This window comes from Pyxicephalus adspersus, chromosome 6 (assembly GCF_032062135.1).
Source record: "Pyxicephalus adspersus chromosome 6, UCB_Pads_2.0, whole genome shotgun sequence".
Taxonomy (NCBI): domain Eukaryota; kingdom Metazoa; phylum Chordata; class Amphibia; order Anura; family Pyxicephalidae; genus Pyxicephalus; species Pyxicephalus adspersus.
In genome coordinates, this window is record NC_092863.1 from 39,712,506 (window position 1) to 39,736,735 (window position 24,230).

The following is a 24,230-nucleotide window of genomic DNA, read 5'->3' on the forward strand; positions in this document are numbered from 1 at the left end:
CCCCCAAACATGAACTGCCTTCAGTTCAACTGAGACAACCGTTACATCCCCCAAACATGAACTGCCCTCAATTTACCCAAGGCACCCTGTATATCCCCGAACATGAACTGCCCTCAGTTACCTTCAACCCCCAATACGTCCCTAAATAACCACATTTCCCTAAACATAATATTCTAAACAAAACTGACACTTTTGTCAGCCCTGTTTGTTTGGTCATTCGTCAACATCCTAGCTTAATGTTACCACCTATCAGCAAATGCATATGAACACCATTATGATGCTTTGCAAGATTTATTGTGATTATCTGTTTTATGTCAATCACCTAAAGCTCTGAATGTCTTTGGGCTGCTTTACCAGTAGGCCCTGCAGGAGGCTATTGTCACTCCCAGATACTATATGTATGTATGTATGTATGTATACTGTGTGTGTTCAAAAATCATTCATTAACTGTACTCTTCCTTGGGTGTGTATGGAGCACTGTTAATTCCTCATTCAGACAAAACATCTTATCTAACCAGTTGAGGCTCATAGCTTGCTTTATATGTAAACTATTCAGCAGGTTTGCAGTTTTAGTGAGTAAGTAAGCCTCAGCTCCACACACCCACACTTAGTGTCAGAATCTAAAGTTCACTGTCTGATCACTTCCACAAATCTTTATAGGCACTTAGATTTATGTTCTCACAGCATACCTTGCTTGGAAAGATAAGGCAGTGCAGATGCTCATGCTAGTATAATATTCTGCCTTCTAAAGGAAACAACATTGGAGTACCTGGCTTGGTTCCCATCTGAATTATTTTTATAGAGTTTTCACATTTCTTTTTAAATATCAGTTTTTTTTTTTTAGCTCAGAAGCATATTTGAAGGTAATTGATTTCTACCAAAACTGTGTTGTGTGTTTGTACTGATGGTAATTGCTTGAATGCCGGAGTTCCTTATACTAACATTCAGCATATCCTCTGCCATAGCTGTTTTGGGTAAATTGAACTCAACAAGTGAAGCGAAGGTTTGCTGTGAAGCATTATTCATTGAAAATTGTGCCAAATCAGCACCCTGAATATGTTCTATAATAACTTTGCTTACTCCTTATATGTGGGGGTTCCTAGGAACTCCTGTGCTTACAGTCTCTTAGCTTTATCTCTGCCATGTGTGACTTCATGGAAGAAACTACTGCCTCTGACATCTAGTTTCCTGCTCTGTATTCTCCGTGCTAGGGACTGAAATGAGGAAGCAAAGCCCTGTCTCTACCAAGATGGCTGCCTTTGTGCAGAACAAGGCACAGTATATGTCCTTAATGGAAAAAATAAGCTTCATCAAGGCAATACTGGTGGATACTAGTTTGCTCCCTGCTTTCGTCTTTTTTCCTTTTGTTTTGGGAACAGCTTCAAAAGTTCAGTTCCTCTTTTATTGTCTACATTGCAGTACTATAGTGACTGATGAAGCTTTCAACCTTTGTACCCCCATATTGGGCCTATAAAGCATTGAATTCAGCCAATAATACTTATAGCTGAGTAACTTGTTTCAGTAATGTTCACAAGATGTGAAGAATTTATTTCCTGCTTCTTTAGAAGAACACATCTAATTAGTACATTTTTTATCCCCAGATCTCAAACTATAATTTTACTTCAACTTTGTTTTGCTTTTTGATTTTGGCATCTACAAAATCTGTTTGTAATGCTAGGAAATTGTCAAGCAAAAAAAAAAGGGGAGTGGGGTTAATAGGAAAAGTGCATTTGGAAAGTGCTTGGGAGAAACTAGGGAGAAAAGTGTTGTAAAACAGGGCCATTGTTAACCAAGTAAAATCAAATTAGCTTTTTCCAGTTCTGCAAAAACTTTTTTTTCCAATTGTTGCTAATAAACGTTGTCTGTTTTGTAAAAATGTGCTTGTTTTCTCAGCACCATTAGGAGCGAAAAGAAACATGGATTCAGACTGCCCTCTTGCTGTCCAGTGTTTCTAAAATTGACTAGGAAAGATATACCCACCGCTGTATCAGTTCATCTTAAAGTGGAATTAAAGTTCCACTTTTACAAATGTTAGATCAGGCAGGTCATTGTTGCAGTAAGGAACTTGGGGCTGATCTGCACATGCCACTTACCAGTTCATAGGTCGCTGCATTAGTTTTCTTGTTTTTCCAGATCCTTATTGTTTTATTTTCAGGATTTTTATTATCAGCTTTTTTTCTAATTAGTTCTAATTGTAACTGTTTGGAAATATTTCTCAGCTGCTCTTTGCAAGTATAAAATGTTGTCAGCTCGTCTCGTTACTGTCTAAACAGATCTGGTAGCATAGTTGTTTCAGCTGCATTCATGACCTAAGCAGGATAAGCTTCAAAGACCAGAAGGCAGGACACACTTAGAACATTATGAACACTGAAAGCATTATTCAGCAAATCTCTTACTTCAAAGAGAGATAAAATATGTTTACTGTGAATATTTATTTGCACATTTGTACAGTGGATGTAAATACCAAAACAGGGAGGGTATATATTGCAGCTTACCAGTCCTAAAAAGTGTCTGCATTGATTCAATTTTTTACTATTTATATTTTTTTGACTCGATAATCCCCTCCTTAACACCCTTTCTTTCTTTGGGTGACAACACTGTCTGTATTGTTTCTTTTCTGGAGCAGTGTTGTCACCTTACAACTGGCAGTGATTTGTAGTTAGGCAGGGCTGATTGGGAATATTTACGTTAACATTGCAGAATAGGAGAAGATCAGTCTACTTGCCACATACAGTAGATGTCTATAGGGATGTAATGTGCAGGCAGGATGAGAATGGCTCTGGATGTAAACAGAGAGACTGCTGCCTGGTTTTAGGTAAGTATTGCATGTGTGGAGGGGGAGGGGAAGGAAAGTGTATTACCCTTTATTGATTTTTTTTTTTGTTTTTTACTGTAGGCTGTTTATCTAAAAAGGATGTATGTTTTTAGTGCTCTTTCCTACATTGTAGCTATAATAAGTAATTATTGATTTTCTGTCAAACAAGGAAGAAAATCAATCACTCTTATGATGGTATTTGCACATAAAAAATACTGCCTGCCCTTTTCTTATTTAGTCCACGACACCCTACTAAATTCTGTCTATAGATTGGAGGGAAGAAAGACCTTGGTGACCAGAAAAGCATTTTCCTGTAGGACACACGTGTTTCAATGTCTTCTGGTTATCTGTTTGTGTCAGATATGCATCAGAATTTCATCCTTCAGATCCTAGAGCAAAAACAGAGTTTGAAGTTACTAACAAATCATAGGTCATCAGTTTGTATTGTATTCAGTAAGTGCTGTATAGAGATTGCTGAACTGCAGTGAAAGTCTAATTGGTACCAAAAGCAGAAAAAGCAAGGGGGTGCGTAACAATTTACCAGGGTGCCATGTGTGTCTTTCACAGCCACCTCTCACTCACCATTTATAATGACTTCTGTTTAATACTAAAATTTTAATCATTTGAGGATGCATTGTTCTATAATATGCACAGCAAGTTCAATTGAAAATTATTGAAATCATAGATGGCAGATTATTGGGATCTCCAGCTTATCAGGGTGGCTTTTACCTCAATATGAAATTCCTGAGTAGATGAAAGAATATTACTGCTATCCTAAGGGTTATTAAACCTTTAATACTTAAAGATTTATTTTTAATGATCATTTTTACAGTCGCTTGTTATTTGTTTCTTTTGGTCTGTTGAAGAGCTATGGCAGAACTTTTCCATCTAACACAGCTGGGTATGGTGAATACCTTGGTTCTCCTCTCTGCACTGTGGTTCTATCCATTGGCCACCATGGCACCACTTGCAGTGACATAGGGGGGCCGGTGGATAAAATGGCACGGTATTACTTTACTAGAGGCTATACCTCTTGAACAATGTAGAAATCTGAAGAACAGGTAGCACGACATATGTGTATTACCCATTCATTTAGGAGAGGGAGGGGCATAATGCTGAATCTTTGCAAACATTTGTGCCGCCAATTAACAAGCTGAAAGAAATAGAAACCATTAGGATAATCTCCTGCTGCTCCTTCTATGTATAATTACTGCCATAGATGTCGGGTGGCCAGCTTGGCTCTGCTGTCTGCCAATGGTTTGTAAATCTCAACAATGACTGGACAAAATTACAAATCATTTGGCAGGTAAAATAGCTGATATGTCATAGCTATGTCTCTAGAGTGCAACTAATTGCAAATTAGTGTTCATTTTTTCAAACTCAAATCCATTGACAATACTATTTTTGCAGCAGATTAATACATTTATTTCTCTTTTGTTTTTTTAGAACCACTGACTGCATCACTCCATTCTTTGAAAATTTCACAAATGGCATCATAACTAATGTATGTCATGGCTACAAGGGTAGAGCTAACATCAAGGAGCACAAGGAGTGATATTTTAAATGAGAGTAAATCTACCAGGTCATATCTTGGTCCGCTGACAGATGCAAGCAATAAGTCCAGTGATTCCAGCATTTCTAGTTCTCTTATCATTGAAGAGACCATAAGAGCTCCCTCCAAACCTATGAGCATGTTTAACGCAGGAATGAAGCCAAGACTATCACCAAAGCCATTTACAAGAGAAAAACCTGAGAGCAGAAAATCTGTGGGAATGATGTCTGCACTGTCTGAAGATATGAAGTCACCAAGTGATGTGCCATTTCAAACTTCTACTAGCATTTCTTTGTCTGGTAGTACAAAAGCTGAAGACCATGAAAGAGTAGGCCGTAAAATTGTTACCTCCAGTTATCAGCCAGACTCGGAGGAGAACCAGTTAAATACATTGGATGTTTTTTCCTCTAGTGTTTCAAGAAGAAAGCAGACCAGCTCTAGATGGACACCCACAGACATTGGAGAATCCAGATCATCTTCACAGGCTAATGAATCGAAAGTGACATCAAAACCTCCATTGATGTCCAGAAAACCAGATGTTTTACAACAGCAGGAAAAAGTCCCTTCCACTTTCCTCAGAAGAACCTCAACAGATTCTACAGATGAACAAAGGGAGACCCTGGCAAAAGCAAAAAATAACTCATTCCAGTCTGAATCAATCGATAGCTTAACTGTAAGAGCTCAGTTAAGGCCAAAGCGTCGTCCTGTATCTGCTGTGTTTTTGGATTCTGTAGGTGACCAAAAATCGGACATTAAAATACCAGACACCCAAAGGCCTTGGAGTAGAAGACCTCTTTCAGAGGACCTTACCTCATTATTTGAAAGTGTAGGACTTGGGAACAAAAAAGAAAGTCCCTTTGAAGAAACTAAGGAAAACCAACCATTAAAGAAAAGTTCATTTACCAGCAACATCACAGAGGATCAGCCAGAACCAGCATACAAAGCAGGAGATTTTAGTAGTGTCAAAAGTGCCAGTAATGTAACAAAAACAGCTAGAAGTGGAATTTCTTCAAGAAATATATTATCTGGAAGTGAAACAAAAGACGCAATTACAGAAAAAAGTTTCAGTACAGGGCAGGAAAAAACTATTGCAACTGAGGATGAGTCCATAGTGGGAAGGACAAGTGATCATATCAACCAAGATTCCAAAGCTCCCCTTGATTACACCGATGGCTTAAACAGTGAGGAAAAGAATACAGGTGACAATGGCATTGCTCCTGGGACCATGAGAAGACGGATCAGTCTCTATCTTGCCAATACCAGCTCTTCACTGGAGTCAGCTGATTCACCTACCAGTAAAGACAAATGTAGTTCTACAGTTGAAAGAAATACTAAAATGGCTATTTCTGATATAGACTTTGGAAGGAAACCAACAGCATCACAATATCAAACAGACGTGGCTAAGAAGTATGTATGGGTTAACACACAAATTTCTAAACTTAAGAGTTGTTAGAGAGGTGGGGAGAAAAGCCATGACTTTGATTTAAAAGACAGGGCGTGCCTTACTGTTTGAAAAGCTGAAAAGTAGTGAGATATGAAAGAAAGTTTATTGATACTTTTGACAACACTATGGTTTAGGTAAATTGTGTTCTCCCTTCTCTGCCCACATAGCAGTTCTTTTAGTGTTTTTGCTATTGAAGGGGATGTTGGGTGAAAAGAATAGGTGCTGTTTGATTATAAAATATATATTTTTTTACAGTGCCAGCAGGTAGACCTAAAGTATATCTACGCCTATAAAATGTAATATGGACCTGAAAAAAGGTATTTCATCACACCACACAATTGGTCCAGTTTAGATGCACATATTAACATTCTGAGTGCTTTCAGTGATGAACAGAGTCTGCGTGGACACACTCACGATTTTGTGAATATGCAGCTTCCTGTGTATTGTGTGTTCTGAAACCTTTCTTTCATGGCCAGCATTCCATTTCCGCAATGGGTTTTATAGCAGCTATTCCCTAACATTGTACCAGACAGGCTAGCTGACTACACACTCTTGAACGCCTACTACCTTGTTGCTGGTTCATTGATTGTCATTTCTTGGCCCACATTAGGTAAATAGTATTACATACCTGGATACAACACTCTACACGACTTGCATTTTGGAGATTGTCTGACAAAGTCGTATAGCGGTCATAATTTGACCCTTATGCAGTCAGATTATTTTCTTTATGATTCCTCCACATTTCCAAGAATGTATTGCTTACTTGCTGTTTAATATATCCCACTTCTTGACTTGAGACATTTTTACAATCTAATCAATGTTTTCACTTTACACGTCAGTGTTTTAATGTTTTGGCTGATCTGTGTGTGTGAAGATGGTAGAGGCATATTTAGTTTCCTGGAGTATGCATTAGTAGCAAAGGAAATAGAGAGAAATATTGTTAGTAATGGTTTTTAGTTTGACATTAAACAACTGATTTTATTGTGATTTTAAAAGGTTTTCAACCTCGACTTCAAATGTAGAGCCAAAATCTGAGAAAACAGATGAAGAGAAGAGTGGCCTAGTCTCACAAGATTTTGGAGTTCAAAAGGTAAAATTTCCTTCTGTGATCATGTGTATTGTGTTTGGATAAGCTTGCAAGTAGCTAAGGTTGTTCAGCGTGAAGAATCCTAGAGAGCGTTTGAAAGCATGTCAGTCATGTAATGTAAAATGTAAAGGCTCTCTTAACACCTTCTGATTGTCAGGCGGTTATTAAGCCGCAACCATTAAACTTAAGGTGGTCCCGTAACCACTGGCTGTAGGGACTGTATTATTGGGCTTCAGAAATGCTTACCATAAAAGTCTGTATGAATGCAAAATTGGAGGAACAGGTCAAATGCATGTCAACTGTGCAATAAGTTCTAAATGGTCTCAGGATATCAAGCTGATGATAATAGCACACTGCATTTGCTCATCGATTTTTTTTTTTTTTTTCTTCCAAGCTTGACCTCATAGCTCAATACAGCTAAACCTAAATCTTTCATTAGTAAGATTGCACAATTATAATATATATAGGCATATTGGACCTTGTTGAAACCATAGACTATGTGTTTAAATTCACAACTATAAGAAAGGCTTCAAAACCTATGACTTGGCTATGGTTTTGCAATTGCATTGCCCATTTGACTCTCAAGCCCTGATTTATTAAAGTTCTCCAAGGCTGAAGAGAATACACTTTCATCAGTGAAACTGGGCGATCCAGCAAACCTGGAGTTGATCTGGTCCACGATTAAAAACATTTGCTAACAAATAACTTTTAGGAAATCCATTACAGGATTACCCAGCTTCACTGTCGAAAGTGTATCCTCTCCAGCCTTGGAGAACTTTAATAAATCAGGGCCCTGGTATCTAATCTTTGCCTTAGTAAAGTAACAGTAAAAAGCCTTTGAGAGTTTTTTGGACTTTTTAGACACATTCAGTAAGCAAATAGCAGACATTCTTGTTCCACCAATGGTCTTCACTGTGCCATGTCACTTAAACTGTACCTGTGATAAGAACAGCCAGGGGTAACTCGCTTTGGATTGGTATACCAGGTACCCCTTTAGGTTATTTTCTAGAATTCTCCTAAAGCTTTATAACTTGGGGTGTTGTAATACCAAAATAACAAAATTGGCTGTATAATGATGTTTGTGTGTGGAAGGGGGTAGGTAATTGGAACGGGGGTCATGGTTTGCTTGCAGCTGTAGTATCAAGTTAGCTTTTTTATGTGCAGCAAAACATTGAGATACATTTTTTTTGTTTTGGTTTTGAGCTAAATTATAGTCCCTTGTGGTTTGATTTTCATACATAAGCACACTCCATTGAGGTCAAGGGAATAAGAGACTTTTGCTGCAGGGCCTGTGGGGTATTTTTGGCTATAGCTAAAAAATGCTGTCTGAAAAGCTTTGTTTGTTATTTCACGTGGGCTACAGAAAACATTTCCTGCTTTCTTTCCCAAGATTGTTAAGGGTTCAGAGTAAGTATGCTAAGGAATGTGCACTAAATGAAAGGGACACTGTCACCCGTGGAAGGAAAGAATGTATTGTTTTATGTTTACACATATTATACTTGCTTTTGCACATCTGAACATTTCATTTAATATTTTATTTCCTTTTCAGCACATAGATGTTCTTAATATCCAACTAACGAATTAGCTGCTCCCCTCGCCTCCTATTATTTATAACTGAGTAGTGTAGGTAAAGGTGGATTTCACCGAACCATTGCAAAGGCTAAGCAGTTTAGTAAGAATTTGTATTTTAATCTTTTTATTAGGTTTTTGACAAGTACATTTTAACAATAACAAGATTTTTCACAATCCAGTTTGATCTGGACATTGAAACACAATGATAACAATTCAGGTTAAAACAAGACATCAGTACAGATCAAATTACACACATTTTCCCAACATAGGTACCCAGAAACCCCATTCTATGTATGATCACCCCTGAACTCTATAGACTAAGTGTAATCTGGAGTTTGCCTCAGCTGTCTTTACCAGCCTAGTAAAAATAGATCTGAATTGGGATACACATGAGGGAATAGGGGAAGAGGAGAGAGACTTATCTCCGAATAGGGATTATGCCTTTAATTGGTGAGATAATATTCACTTTGAATTATATTCCACCCACAGGTCCCAAATTTGCTCAATCTTCTCTAACTTGTTTTTAAGGGTGCTGGTTAGCTTGTTGTTAACCATGATCCAGTTCAATTTTGCCACAATGGGTTTTAAAGAAATTTCAGCTTTCTTAAACGCTTTCACTAAAGAAAGCTAGTAAGATAAGCTTGATTAGTTTCTTAAAATGCGTAGGAAGTGGTTGGTCAAGTTTGCCAAATAAGGCCCCCTCCGGCCTCCTCTCTACCCCAGTTTGTACTATTTCAGAAAAAAGCTTGAATACTTCCAATCAGAAAGTTTGGGCTTTTGGGCAAGACCATCATATATGTTCCATCGTGCCCCTCACCTCACACCCCCTAAAGCATAGGGAGGATGAGGGGTGATAGCGTGCAATACGGTCCGGAACGAAATACCACTGTAATAAAACTTTATAATTCGCTTGCACTACGGCAGAGTTAAGCGATACCTTTTGAAAGTGCTAAGGACATCTCACTCCACTCCTCTAACTCACATGTCTTGCCCAGATCCGCTTCCCACAATTCCATGTATTTAGGTTTTGTGACCGGGGCCTCTAGTAGCGTAGTAGTGTAGCATAAACCAAAGAAATGTAACCTTTAGTATCTGCTATTGAACGACGCAAGCTTTCAAATGGGGTGGACCGATATGGAGGTTACTCTTTTCTAAGTTTTAAACATGCAAAAGACTTAAGTTGTCTATATCTAAAATATTCCATACTAGGGAGTTCTCTCATGCTAACCAAATATTCAAAACTGAACATTGCCCGTACATCTATAACATCCTTTATTCTCATGAAACTTTTATCTATCCACCATCTGAAGTGTTCCCAATCCCTTGCTGGGGAAAATTCTGGATTATCCCATAAGAGAGTGAAGGGCAAGCGAGGTGAGGAATTTTCTGTGTTGGATCGAAGTCTGTCCCATACTGAGAGTGAGCTGGAGCGGGGCAGTGTACTCTGGGTCAGATTTTTTAATGGATCCACATCATGGTATGCCAAGCCTCCTAATGTGATCCACTGTGGTCTAGCTCTTATTAGGCTGCATAAAGACAGTTGAGCTGCTTTGGCATATTAATGAAGGTGAGGAACCCCCAGGCCCCCCTGCTTTTTAAGATTTTGGAGCAACATTTTATTAGGAAAGAATTTGCAGCAGGACCAGTGATTTGCGTAGGTAAAGTTGCTCAGCAAGGTACAATACAATGGTGTCGTTGGGTGCTTACCAAGTAGGTCCATTTACATCACTGCATTGGCAAGCTCATGAAATAAGGCAAAATGCCCTCCTGATTATTAACAAAATGGTTTTTCAGTTCACAAAATCAACCTTTTTCTGGTCATCGGTTTGATGACAGTTTTTTAAATTGGTTCTACTATTGTGCCCACTATTTTATCTGTATATTTTACCAATTCTAAAACTACACATTGCCCAGACTGTTGTCCGTGTTGCAAGTGTATTACACAGTTTCTTTTGTTCTTCTGCTCTGACAAAGCTGTGCATTATGAGAGTCTATGAAAGCCTTGGCTTTAACTTGAAAGACTGGCCTGTAATATTTCTGCACTGTACTTTGACTCCGTCATGTGTGTAGAAATGTATACTTCCTCTTATGCCCTTCTAGAGGCAGGTTACTGTCCTCTAGTATCCTGATAAGCTTTTATGATCCGGACTTTGCGTCAGTCTTGTAGCCAATCATGTAAATTATATATACAGGTATTTTCCAAAGACCAATATTCTATTGTATGGTAGGTGAGTAGTTAGAATTTACTGCTCATTCAAATGCATGTTAGGATTATTATTGTGTAGTGTCCTCACCCAGTTTTCTTTTTTATGCAAATTTTGTATATGTGTTTAAATGAAAAATGACATCCCAAGCATGCCTGGTAAACAAATGTGATGCATATTCAGATCAAATTTTATTCCTGTTAGCCTAATGACATAATAATGAGTGCATTACAGTGTCAAAATATTTCTAAACCCTACAGCATATTTTACTAATACACTACAACTTACAGAAATATTATGAGCTCTATTTATAAAACAGAGATTCCTCAAACATTTCATCTTTAGAATTTTCCAGGTCCATATGTATCAATGGCATTAATTGATTCCCACCATGGAATATTTGAGGGAATGTCAGACTCCCTGTTTATAAATGGAGCCCTATCTGTTTAAAAGTTTTTATTTCTGAAAATCCACAAGTACAGTTATACCTGTATGAAGAACATTGTACATTAAATAGAATAATATCGATGATGGTCTCATATTAAAAAAAAATAATTACACCTTTTAATGTATTTAAAGGTTTTAGCCCTTCCTGTGCTGAAAAAAAATATTGCTCTTAAAGATGGCTACCAAGATAAAAAGTAAAAAGAAACTTAAATCCACTTTATTTTTGAAGCACTTGACAGCTAGAGCACAGTCTGATATCAAAGAGTGGCATGGTTTTGACTATTTTGACTACTTTTTAGGTAAAGTCGAAACACTTGTGATTCGGGCAGGGTCCTCTCCTCCTCCTGTGTCACTGTCTGTATTTGTCTGTCATTTGCAACCCCTATTTATTAATAATAATATTTATAATAATAGTCATTTAGGAGTCATAAGGAAGTCCTCTGTTCATTGATTTAAAGATCAGATAACAGTCCAACAAGTATTAAAGTTCTTGTAGAACTAGAGGATAAAATCCACTTGGACCCATTGGTTTATTAGGCTTCATGTGAGACATTTTATTTTCTATTTCTGCCTTTAGAAGCCCTGAAAATGAACCTTTTACCACTAGAACATTTTTTCTGTATTGTTTATATTTCATATTATGGATAATGTTTGGTTATACTTTGGTTTCTAGTATCTCTTGCATGTGTGTTTTCCCCTCTTTTTCTGTTCTTCTTATCCCTGAATAACTCATAATGTTTTTTTTTTTGTGTCTGTTCCTACTAGTTTTCTTGTCATAAAATCTGGTTGCCTCTGGGGTGGTAGGCTTTAAGGTACCCAATGGTTACTGATACTGCCATTTTACTACAGCTTTTCAAATAATGAATTAAAAAGGAAATGCATGGTTGCAATGCAAATCCAAGATGCTACATGTAGTTTCTCACCCAAACCTATCCATAAAAAAAATAAATATAACAGTACTGAGCAGTTCAATTCCGCCTGCTGTTAAATAATACAATGCTGGTTTATTAGGAACCAATTAAACCAACCACCAGAAAATAACCATGAACATCTGTTTTCACCACCCATCTGAACTTGGCCTTAATGCTTTGCATGTTGAAATCACCCATAATTATTAGTTCTTCTTCCTTCACTGTTACTTGTTAGTGTACTCTCCTAAATAATGCTCATTAAATAATGGGTTATTACAATTCTAAGACTGCCCCCAGGGCCTGTGTACTATACTAATTTAAGGAAAGATCCTTTTTGGGTTTATATGAACACATAGGATTTCAAGTAGTTAATTTGTTGTATGAATTATTATTTTTTGCTATTCTGGACATAAATGGCAACTCCACCTCCCTAGTTTCATATTCTAGTATTTCTGTACGGTGCAAACCCTCTTGAAGATTTTTCCCAGTCATTTGAGTCTCTGAACTTTGTCTCTGTAATTACATTAGGATTTTCGGTACACAAAGTTTGTTAGGTAAACTATGTGCACATGACCTGATAAACACTGCTATCTACAGTTACATTTTTAGTACCAAAATATTTAACTGGATTACCCAACTCATTAGGCAGGTCTTTAACAACTCCATTCTTCTCATTTGTTTTTACCTGCTAGGATAATGTCTGAAATGTCAAATGAAATGTTAAATCTCTGCAAAATTATTTCTGATTTCCATATCAAGTGTCCCAGTGCCCTTGTGAGAGGGGTGCAAACCAACTTCAATAGCATAATTGCTATAACTGAAGCCTATAGTGTAATCTCATTGTTCTAACCACACACTACATTTATTGACAATTTATAAAATGTTGTAAGGTAGAAATTCAATTAGGTTGTGTTTGAAAAAAATAGATTGCAATTGCAGTCTGCATATTGTTTTCATACCTTTCAGCCTGCTTTCATGTAGCTCATTTTGACAAATCACATTTTTTGGATACCAATGTTATTGAAAAGTTTCTGCGTAAAGTTATCAGATTTATATATTGACGTGCATATTTTTTTTTACTTACAGGAAATGAAAGATTGGAGAACCAGTGAATATTCAGAAGACATACGATTGAGATCAAGAAGGTCATTTAGAAAAGTAGAAGAACCTTTACAAGTACAAGACAATGACAACATCTTTAATGAAAGAAAAAGCTATGTTTATAAAGAAAAGCAGTATGACAACAAAACAGAGGAAACGGAAGACAAATACAAACAACCTGCCCACTTGGATAACACATTTAGGACTGTAAAGGCAACAATGTTTGAACATAATGTAGAATGGCATAACCCCCCTGAACTACTGAATTCCAGAAATCCTACATCCACCCAACCTGCAAAAAAAGACGTTTTGTGTGAAAGTACAGAAGATAAAAAAGATACAGGGAGCTGGTCAAAGTGGCTGAGAAATGAAAGTGTCACGTCAGTCACACAACTCCACGAAGAAAGTGATACTTCAGGCATAAAATTTGACAGTAGCAGGTTCGGAAAGGCTGCAACTACTGCCGACCACAATGTACTTCAAAACCTCAAAGTTGATGAAAAAAGACGCATAGAGCCAAGGTTTGAAGTTATCCAAGCAGTTGGAGAAAGGGTTTTAAGTGAATCTATAGAAATGGCCCCTGAAGACAAAGCTGTGACGCTTCGATCTCGAAGGTCTTTCCACAGAAAAGAAAGGGAATTGGAAAGTTTAGAAGTGGATGAAAATGTCTCCCGACGTCCAGTTAGCAGTCTCCAAAGAAGTAAGAGTGAATACAGGAAAAGAGACACTAGTTTAAAAGATAACTCGAATAATAGGTATGTGTCTAAGGACCTTGATTTTTCATTCAGTACAAGAAATAGTTTAAGGGCAACAAAAGGCGACTCAGTGAAAGCATCAGATGAAACTGTTAAGGACAGAAGCACTGTACCTACAACTGTCTCTGATTTTCAACCAAAGTCCTATAAATTGGACTACAAACCAAAAAAAGAAAATGCTTTTGATCAACATTCCACTGGACAGTCTCCTTTTGGAAACAGTGCAACAGATGACAAAGATTTGAAAATATCTTTGCATGATTTTAACCGTCAAGAGTCACCAGCAACCAAAAAATATAATAAAGATGAATCAAATTATTTGATTAGTGAAATGTTAAGTAATGAGGTTGAGCAGTTCAAGAATGACTTGACCGGTACACGAACCACAAAGGATACTGATAGTTTCTTAAAGGGGAAGACGTACAATGAAGAATATACAGAACCGTTTAAATTGGAGAGAAAGAAAACACCATTTCAGGACAAGTACACAAGCATCAGTGGCACTGGAAATACATCAGATCTGTACAATTTTGAATATGTGGAAACAACGAGAAAGCATAATGTGTCTACCACAGCTCCAACTGATTCAAAAGTAACTTATTTTGCAGTGACTGGGTTGGAAAACAAGAAGGAAAAGAATGATAATAACTTTGAAAGCCAGAATATTGCTACCTGCAGCCTGATATCAAAAGAATATTATAAGCGAGATGTGAGAATAGGCACCACAACTTCAGTGTCTGACAGCAGTTCCAACAAACCAGAAGCAATAAATACCCAAGGAGACTTAGAAACCTCAAGTGCCTTTAAAGAATTAAAAACACATAGAAATCAGAGAGTTTTTGAGGACGACTTTGTTGGTAAGTCACCAAAAACTATGGAAAAAAAGGGGGTTATTGACATTGATGCTTTAATCCAGAGACACAGGCAAAAAACAAGCCTAGATGATAAAGTGTCTTCATCAAGGGGTGGTAAACCTGAGCAACAAACATTTTCCACAGATTTTGGCACTACACAAGGTTCTCCTCTAAAGTTTGATGGATCTTATAAATCAAAAGTCGTTGACATCGATTCTCTAATGGCAGAATATAATGCGAATACTCCAAAGGATAGAGCATCTCGAGATGAAGATCATAATATGTCAAAGTGGGAAAGGTCTAAATCTTTCCGGGAGAATGCTTCAAAAAGTTCAGTCAGCAAATGGAGAGATCCCACTGTGAGGCATGTGAATACAGATGCAAGTTACCAGTATGAAACTGTTGGATCGTGGTATTCTTCTCAAACTACCTCAACAACAGAAGACATGGAACAAGATTCACACAAAATTTCAAGTACAGCAGATCATATGAAATTGCATAAGGATGGAAAATATGAGCAATATAGAGAAAAAGGAAAGGATCAAGGATTTCAAGCCCATTCAGAAGAAAGCCAGAATATAGCTAATTTTGGTTACTCTCAAGAGTCATCAGCAAAATATTATGAGAACTTTAAAGCACAATCAGCATGGGCTTCGGAGTCACCTACTGGCATAACAGACTGGTCAACTTCACATACCATAGCCAAATCAACAGTTGTGGAAAAGAGTGTTGTGGACTCTAAAGAAGACCCTGCTGCTGTAAAGCCTAACTATAGGATCTCTGTGCAAACCGATAGGAAACCCATTTTGGCTGAAGAAATACCACCACCTTCTGAAAGAAGACGGCCAGCAAAAGCTAGTGATCTAATTTCATTAATGCTAGAAAATAAAGAGAAAAGAATGGAGCAACATCGTGTGAGGCAGAGCATTTCAGTGGAACACCAATTGGAGCAAAGAACACACAGAATACAGAACCAACAAGAATGGCATCCTAGTGAGAGCAAGGTATGAATTATTTCTTGGTGTTTGATGCTCACAAAAATGCAGCCAAGTGGCAAAATATGCATTTGAAACATGTTCACTTTTTTACTCCCAAGAAATGGTAATAATGTTTAGCCACTCTTGCTTTGACATGGTACCGTTTGCTAGTTCCCCTCATATCGCCTACTAATAAATGATCTTCCATGTGTGCTAAAGTCTTCCATGTACCATGGAGGTTTATAATATATTAGGGTTAAGATTAACATACTAGACACTTACAAATACAATATTGGTAGTAAGGCTCGTTAGAAAATCAGAATACACTAAAATAACTTTAAGTCTTTTTCACAGCAATCTTATTGAGTCCCCAACTTTATCTGTGTTATAGGACTATTCTGAAAAGGAAAGCTTCGGAAAACATGCAAAACTGCAGCGAGAACCAGAAAATATTACAGAGATGCTACGGAGGAAAAGCCTGAATAGGCATAGAGAGTGGGATTTAAGATCAGAGGAGGTAGGCTGCTGTTTTCATTTTTTTTTTTTTTACATCCAAACTGTTTTATTGTATCCTAAAAAAAAAAAAAAATGTTTATATTGAATTTACTTTCTGTTGGTAATAGTATAGATATGTTATTCAAAATCTATTTTAAAAATAAAAAGTGACTCTGTAATGAGAAAAGTGTGAAGGGTGCTATTGCTGACAGCCTTTTAAAAATGTGGGCTGCCTGTTTCTGGTTTCCAAAGTTTTAAATCCTAGAAATAATGAAGTACAATGTAAATGAGTGTTGGAGAAGACACAGAATGTCAGAATCTTACTATTTGATTCAGCTTGGGGACTTGGAAAGCACTGAGCCAAAACAGCATCATGGCACTAAGGTCACTAAAAGTCCAGCAACAGCAGCCATTATACTTTTTGAGAACAGAGTGACTTTTAGGTAGGTGTGTTTTTTTTTAGATTAATTCCAGTCTGTCACATACACTATATTAACTTGTATTGTATACCTAAAAATGTTCATTTTAGCTATATTAATGCACATTAAGGCACACATTCAATGGATCATCCATAATAAAGGTTGCATTTAGATTTGTGCATAATTACATTTGAGGATATTAAGTTAGTTCCTTTGGAAATGTGTCTCCAAATATTGTAAAAAAAAAAAAAACAAATCACTATTTGAAAGCATCATGCTCAGAACTGTACTATGGATGAATAGATAGGTATACAAGGGCCCTAAACCCTTGCAGTGAAGCTGTTTTGGTTGACAGTTTCATGTTAACTCTCCCCAGCACTCCATATTTTCATACTTGCTGCAGGGCATTATGGCCTGCTTACACTAGGAGAGGTCTGAATTACAACTATAAAACCAGGTCATAAATCAGCAGTCATTAAGTCTCATGCACTATGAACTGCTGATCACATGCATTTCACACTCGGGCATTATCTAGCTAAAGATTTTAAAGTTCATAACCAAGCCCATTCCTAAATACTCTAGCTGTGCTTAACTCTTTTGCTGCTAGTGATGTTTCTTAAATAACAAAACAAACACTTTGCATTCTATATGAGGTGCATATACTGGGAAAGTGTTAAAAGTTGTTAGTCTTGGGATTCTTTAAAGCTTGGGATACACAGCATGTGCAGTCAATACTAATAAATATATAATGCAATTAACTGCTCATCACTGCCTCTTGTTTGTATGGTAGGATAAATTTGCCAGGTTACCATTGCTGTAAAGTAGCATTGATACTTGATGCCCAGAGTAGCATGTTAACGCCTCTTATCTGTACATTTACTGACATTGATCCTGTCTGTTCTGGTGAATCTATTGCACATGTGTTGTGGTATCTGGGCTTTTCTAATGCATCCCATTGGACTCCAGCATGTACCTGCAGCTTTTTCCTGTATCACAGTGCATGTGATAGCTCCATAATGCACCAGTGCACCATAACCTGTATTACTGCAATTCTGTGCTGTGATTGGCCCCTTAGTAATCTGGTGTATAAGTCAAATATAGATTCTTTGATGATATTCTCATTTTAAAAGATTAAAATTAGCAATATAGGATCTAAATATTGTAATTGTGTTTTGAATGAACATTTTTTAAATGATACACAGTGCAGAGTTGTTGTGATCTAGTAAAATATTAATCTATATGTACTATTAAATACTACATAGTATTTGACCAAGTTCTGTCCAGTGTTCTGTGTATTTCCCATCACTTAGATGTGATGATACTAAATGCTGCCACCTATTTGTTGAGCTTTTATCCATAACTTAACAATATGTCTTTCTCATTTGTTTTGCTATCCTCAAACTGGTTAGCAGATGCTTATCATCTGGGAAGGGAAGGGTTCAGAATTGGTGCAGATGGTATGCTTGTGTACCATTTAAATATATGTATCATGTGGATGTCTATATAAGCCTAATAAAATCATGTGCAGTGCCTAAATATTTAGAGATAGAAAGTGCCTCCTTTTTTATTCATAGCTTAAACATATAATGCTGTGGTGACCTACAATTATATGCGTGGTTGTGTGAAATTGACCTAAAAAGCCTGACATTTGTAGTCACCATATGGGTCTACACAGCCTCATGTTTTACCAGGAACAATACCCTTCTGATGTCAGCATGATTTTCCTTCTGTTCCTTTTCCACACAAAGATTGCTGATTCCACCCATTGAAGCTTAATTTTATTATGCAAATTATGAACAAAATAGAATTAAAAAAAATCTAGCGTAACATTAAAAAATGTCTTTTGGGAAAAAATGACAGGGTTACATACAATAATTTACTGAAATAGAATGTAAAATGAACAAAATAGACTGGGTGACACAAAAGTGATTACTATACCACATAAAAATGTAAATGGATAAGTTTATTGTACAGTTTAAAAAGTGCAACAATAATTTATGGGTGTTATGATTTACAAGGAACTATGTTATGATATCATTAGCATTTGTAATGAATGCAAATTACAGTGTATAAAAAATATTTTAAATCCAGAAGTGAGTGTATTCTGCATTGACGGTGGCTTGTAGGTCCTTCTTCAGATTAACATTTGTAGTAGTGCCTCTTTTACACAGATTTTATTAATCGCTTGTAAAATCACCCCACACACTTTTATGGTATCTAGGGTATCTATGGTGTCTTATCTGCTGGCATTTAACTAAATAAGTAGACTATGGAAAGGTGTGACAAGATTATTCTACACACCTTTCTATATATAGTAAGTGGGCATACAAGTATGCATCCCAAACTGGAAATGAGTATGTTTTGCAATGTACATGAATGTACCAGTTTATAGACAAAAAGCTGATAGTAACCAAACTCTGTTTTAATGCTGACAATGTAGATGGTTTCCTTAGTTCCAAGTTTATAGGCATGGGTGGATATGTAGCTAGATAGTCTTAACCTCCTATTGAGTATACCATCCCCCATTGAGTATTACACAGCTCTATAACACACGTTATAAATACTGTTTATTGATGATAATAACTTTTATGGTAAAAATAGAGAACACTGGTTAACTATTATTACGTGAAATCGGTGGTGATGGTACATATGAGAAGAGTATTGGTACCCTCTGCTGGTCAGTAGCAAGCACAACAGTCGGTGAAAGTTTTTTTTCTTTCCCAATCCCTAATAAATGAGTTGTTCCTGCTTTGACTCCGTTTAAAGATATTTGTTGTAATTATTGTGAAATAACTGGCAGAGAGAAACATCCTCAGTTACCTTCAAAGTACTTTTTAGTTTCTTTTAAGGTGACACCTTATGTTATGGGGTCCTCTCAGCAAGTATAGAAGATCTTTTCTGTGGGATGATCTGCATCTTCCACACACTCTGGAGACTTATATGTTCAGGCTTCCCTGTGGAGAAGGCGACGTCACTAAAGGGAGGATAAATTGGGTAGAGCCAAAAACCACTTGGGCAGAGATCAAAGAATCTCAAGGCTCATCCTTACTTTGCATGTTCCTGCAAAGTTGATAGGGTTATTATGGAACATAGGGAGCAGTTGTTGGGGAGGTGGAAATTGCAGGCTGTCAGAAAGTTGCAGTGTCTAGGATGTTCGGCTGCTGGCAGGCAGAAAGATTGAGAATCTGGGTGCAGAGGTAGGGGAGATGGGTAGTGCAGAGTGCCAGCCATACTGTAATCCTCATATACTGTATTTCTCCATATTGTAAGCCCAAAAAACGAAAAGGGTCTACTTGTAAGCCTGCAGGAAGGATTCTTCCACTGAGCAATACATGATATAATGTGGGGGTCAGGACCAAAAATCTGCTAATCTAAAGTTCGTCAAAGGCCCTTTTATTAAGGTAGAATTCGCCTTTCATTTCCAAAGCTCACAATAAACGCAGAGAAATGATACACCTCTACTACACAGAGAAAAGAAGTAAAACTATCCTATTTAACTCTGTATTGGAATATTCATTTATATACAACGGATAATTTGTTCAGCTAAAGATTTTCTTATTCCCTAAATGTTTTAAATATTTACAGAATCGTACAAAATAACTGTGACCAGGTAGAAACTTTACATCAGCTCAGGTTGTTAGATTTTGGGAAGTGGCAGAAATTCAGTGTTTTTACAAAAAGCAAAAAAAAAAAAAAAAAAAAAAAAAAAAACTTAGGGCTCTATTTAAAATTAGGGAATCTGGCATTCCCTCAAGCATTCCCTGGGGGAGTCTATAATGGCCATTGAAGCACATGGGCCTGGGAGATTCTCCACAGGGGAATGTTCGAGGGAATGGCTGATTCTGTGCTTTAAATAGAGTTTCTAGAGTTACAAATGATCAGTTTGTTGTTGTTGCTAATACAATTATCAGAAAAATAAAGCTGGCAGAGGTCACTGTTATCAGTAATAAAAAATGATTTCTTTTTGATAATAGCATAAAAATGTAACTCTTTGCAAGCTACACACTATTGGTTTAGTAAGCAAAGTACATTAGCAGAGTAGCAAAGTCTTTATTATCAACATTTTGGTAACCAGTTCTGAATTCTAAACAATGGCTTGAAAATTGCTCAACTTTCATTGGCCTTTAAACTATAATATATTTATATTTCTATATCCTGTATATTTAAAATGTACATTTTTAAAAATACCTAAAGATTATGTTAGGAATCCATAAAGGTATAGCATAGTCTGTAAGGAATTCTTTACACTTTAGAAGACAGAATATGGCATATGTGTAAAATGAGCATCAGGTCAGATTATTTGCATGCTATGACAGCATGGCATAAACTCTTGCCAACCATTAATAGTCATAATTTATATTAGATTTGTGCATAATTAACATTATCCAGTACCATAGCTTCAGAGAGCAAAACTGGGCAGTTGTATTGTTTTTCTTTAAAAGACTCCTACTCGTATCACAACATTGCAAGGTTGAGAAAAGTTTCTACAACTGTTGATATTCATAGAGCAGTAAAATTGTGGTACTTTGCAGTAAATACTGATACACTGTAGGAAATTGTTCTGAGTTTTATTCTCCCCTCTTTAATTAGGATTCATTCTGAACATTCAGATGAAGTTTAAGATATTGAAGTCTAGAGCAGAGCAAGAAATAATGAATTGCTGCATTCTCAGCTCTAAAGAATGATATGGCTAATATAGTTTAAAACATAAAAAGCCCCCTAAAAATGCAGAGGAATGTTTTCCTTTTAGTGATTGTTACTAGATTTTTGCATTACAGAGAACCCGAATACTGAAGTAGCTTCCCTCCAAATACATTAAATTGGTTAACTGGACATAGATAGATAGATACTATTATATATAATATTTTAATATATATGTCTACAAATTTATGTATGTAGGTTATGGATTGAGTCTCAAGAAAATTGAACCTCTAAAAGATTTATATTGCTGTCTGTTTTACTAGATGGATTTATTCTTCTCTTTGTCCTGGTGACCATTTTCAGAAATACATAAAATAATGTGTAATTCATAATGTAATTGTGGAATTTTTTGCTGCCACCAGATCCAAGAGGTGGGCAATTGTCTAGAAGAAGAATTCTTTCTGACTTTTTCCCCTTCTCAGATTTCCCCTAACGTCCAGTTAGTTCTGTAGATAAATATTGAAGTGAAATCTCTCCAGACTGGTAAATAAACTGACAATAGTAAAATTTAATGTAATAGTATACATTAAAAGTTTCACCTTACTTTATGTATACATAAAGTTTATCATAACTCTTCCTTTTAGTGCTATTATTATTACTTGGCTTTGGGAGAAACAAAGAAGTTGAGTGAGAAAGAAACAGTTTGTCACTTAACTACAGATATGTAAATGGGAGTATTATCCTGTTATGTTACATAAGTGAAACAGCATAACCACTTGGTGCACCCTCAGTGTTGATATGAACAAATATTATAGTGACTGCATCCCTTTAGGTCAGGATGAGTCTTTAAGCCATACTTGTTAAAGGGGATGTCCAAAATTTACCTTGTATTGGTAAAGATTTCTGAAGAAAGCATCTAGCCAACTCTTTCCTGAAAAATGAACCCAGTGAGGTTTTGAGATGTTGTCCATGATCACTGTTGCTTTATGAGAATAAAGTGCAGAATCATCACTATACCAAGGTGTGATGTGAAGATCCTTATTGTGCTGCAAATGTGTGCTGGCACCATGTATCTGTTCATTACTGCACCCTTGGAGGAGGGTTAGCTTTGGAGGTTAGTTAAGGTTGGTTTCACATACAGGGGTCCACTTGAAGCAAGCCCCTCTAGACAGCCATTACTCTCAACTTTAATTTAGGGAGTGTGCATTCTGAAAAGGACAATTGTTCAAACTTAAAGAACCTTCCTAGTGTTTACCAAAGCACCTTCGAAAGATAATGGATTTAATGGATTTGGTAGCTGATGGCTCCCAGGTTGCGATCTCAGGATGAATTGATGTTGATAGCTGTAAAACAAGATACCAAGATGAACTGTGAAAGAAGCAGGAGTTGGTAACTGGAGAAGCAGCATGCAGGGATACAGAAGCAAAAAAATAATTACAACATGCAAATGATAACTCCCAAGGGTCACTGGGTCAATGAAGGCACATAGATTGCGGTAGTGGTGGGGGATTTAGTTGTGATATAAACACATAACATTAAAAATATCTGATTTGTTTGCTTAGGCCTGCTGCCCAGATTGCACAAATATTAGGTTAACACATTTGATCTTGAATCTGATGAATTGCCCGGGCTATGATCCACAATGTGATTTCAGTCACTCCCCCTCCTTTATCTAGCATATGGAAATCTCCTCATCACAGTACAATTAAGTAATTTCCTGCATCCTGTGTATATGGTTACCTTAGTTCTGCCAAACCATTACTAATGTTTTGTTGGAAATCTTTACATCTACTTATTCGGACTTGTACTTTTGTCATTTAGGATGTGTTGTATTGTACAGCATATGAAAGTTAGACATGAGGTAGTGGATTATACAACAACACGACAAAGTCACTGGTGTGTTTTCCCAGATACTAGAGCCAAAGGAAACTGGGAAGAGAGGTGTGTGTACACCAACCAAATTTTGCTGATTTTTTTGGACAACAAGTAACACCTAATATCCCTAAGTCTCAATATAAAGCTATGAAGAGATTATTCAAACAAACAATAAAAATAAACCCTAAAACCAGTATTTGGTTTAAAGATTTGAGAATAGGACAATACCATGAGCAAAATAGAAATGAAACAACTATATTGTGGCTTCTGCATATGCTCAAAATCCATTAGCAAAGATGATCTGCCTTCCTACACAGCATGATAATAATACATAACCAAATGCTTTTTTTTTTTTTTTTTTGAGAACAATTTTGAGAATAACGCAAGAAAAAAATTACACTTCTAAACAAGAATAGTTACCAGCAAGTAGAATTGACATCTTTGGCACCTTGTGTGCATATATTTGTCATTTCACTACAGTGAGGAGAATTAGCAAAATCCTAATTTAGCATATTTCTTGTAGCTGTATCCTAATATATTAAATATCAGATAGAAAACCAATTTCTTCTTCGGCTTGAACGCTCTTATAAACAGGATATCTTTTTTGTTCAGTGTCTTGGATATCTCCTGATCATTGACTAACTATTGTGGCTAACTGCTTTTGCACTTCTTCTCTGTACTTCCTTCCTGTCTTAATAATGCCGACTAAAAGCTATGTTTGTTTTCTCACCATGCCTGCTATCTACTAAAACAATAACATTGAACTGTTCAGGGGGAAGGGGGGTAACAGGACTTATGACAATTCCATAGACAGTGGCATGTTTGGCTGGTAGTAAAAAAACATCCTCTTCTTTTATTGATATTGTGTATACAGGTAGTCCCCAGGTTACATATGAGATAAGGACTGTAGGTTTATTCTATAGCTGAATTTGTAAGTCGGAACATGTACAATTATTTTAATAAATGCAATTAGGACAGATGTTTGTTTAAACAAGATGTCTAACCAATTGAAAATATTGCATAACGTATGTCCAGTTTTATATAGTTTATATATAAATGTTATATATATATATATATATAT

General features: G+C 36.6%; 1 protein-coding gene across 1 annotated transcript in view; it reads left to right on the forward strand.

Moving 5' to 3' along the window:
* LOC140333623 (uncharacterized) overlaps nt 1-24,230 on the forward strand; it is a gene marked incomplete in the record, with an annotated part of 58,250 nt that overhangs the window by 19,885 nt on the left and 14,135 nt on the right. The window contains 4 exon segments of the mRNA XM_072415408.1: nt 4,262-5,774; nt 6,808-6,901; nt 13,119-15,746; nt 16,111-16,236. Coding sequence (XP_072271509.1) covers nt 4,318-5,774; nt 6,808-6,901; nt 13,119-15,746; nt 16,111-16,236 — 4,305 coding nt within the window.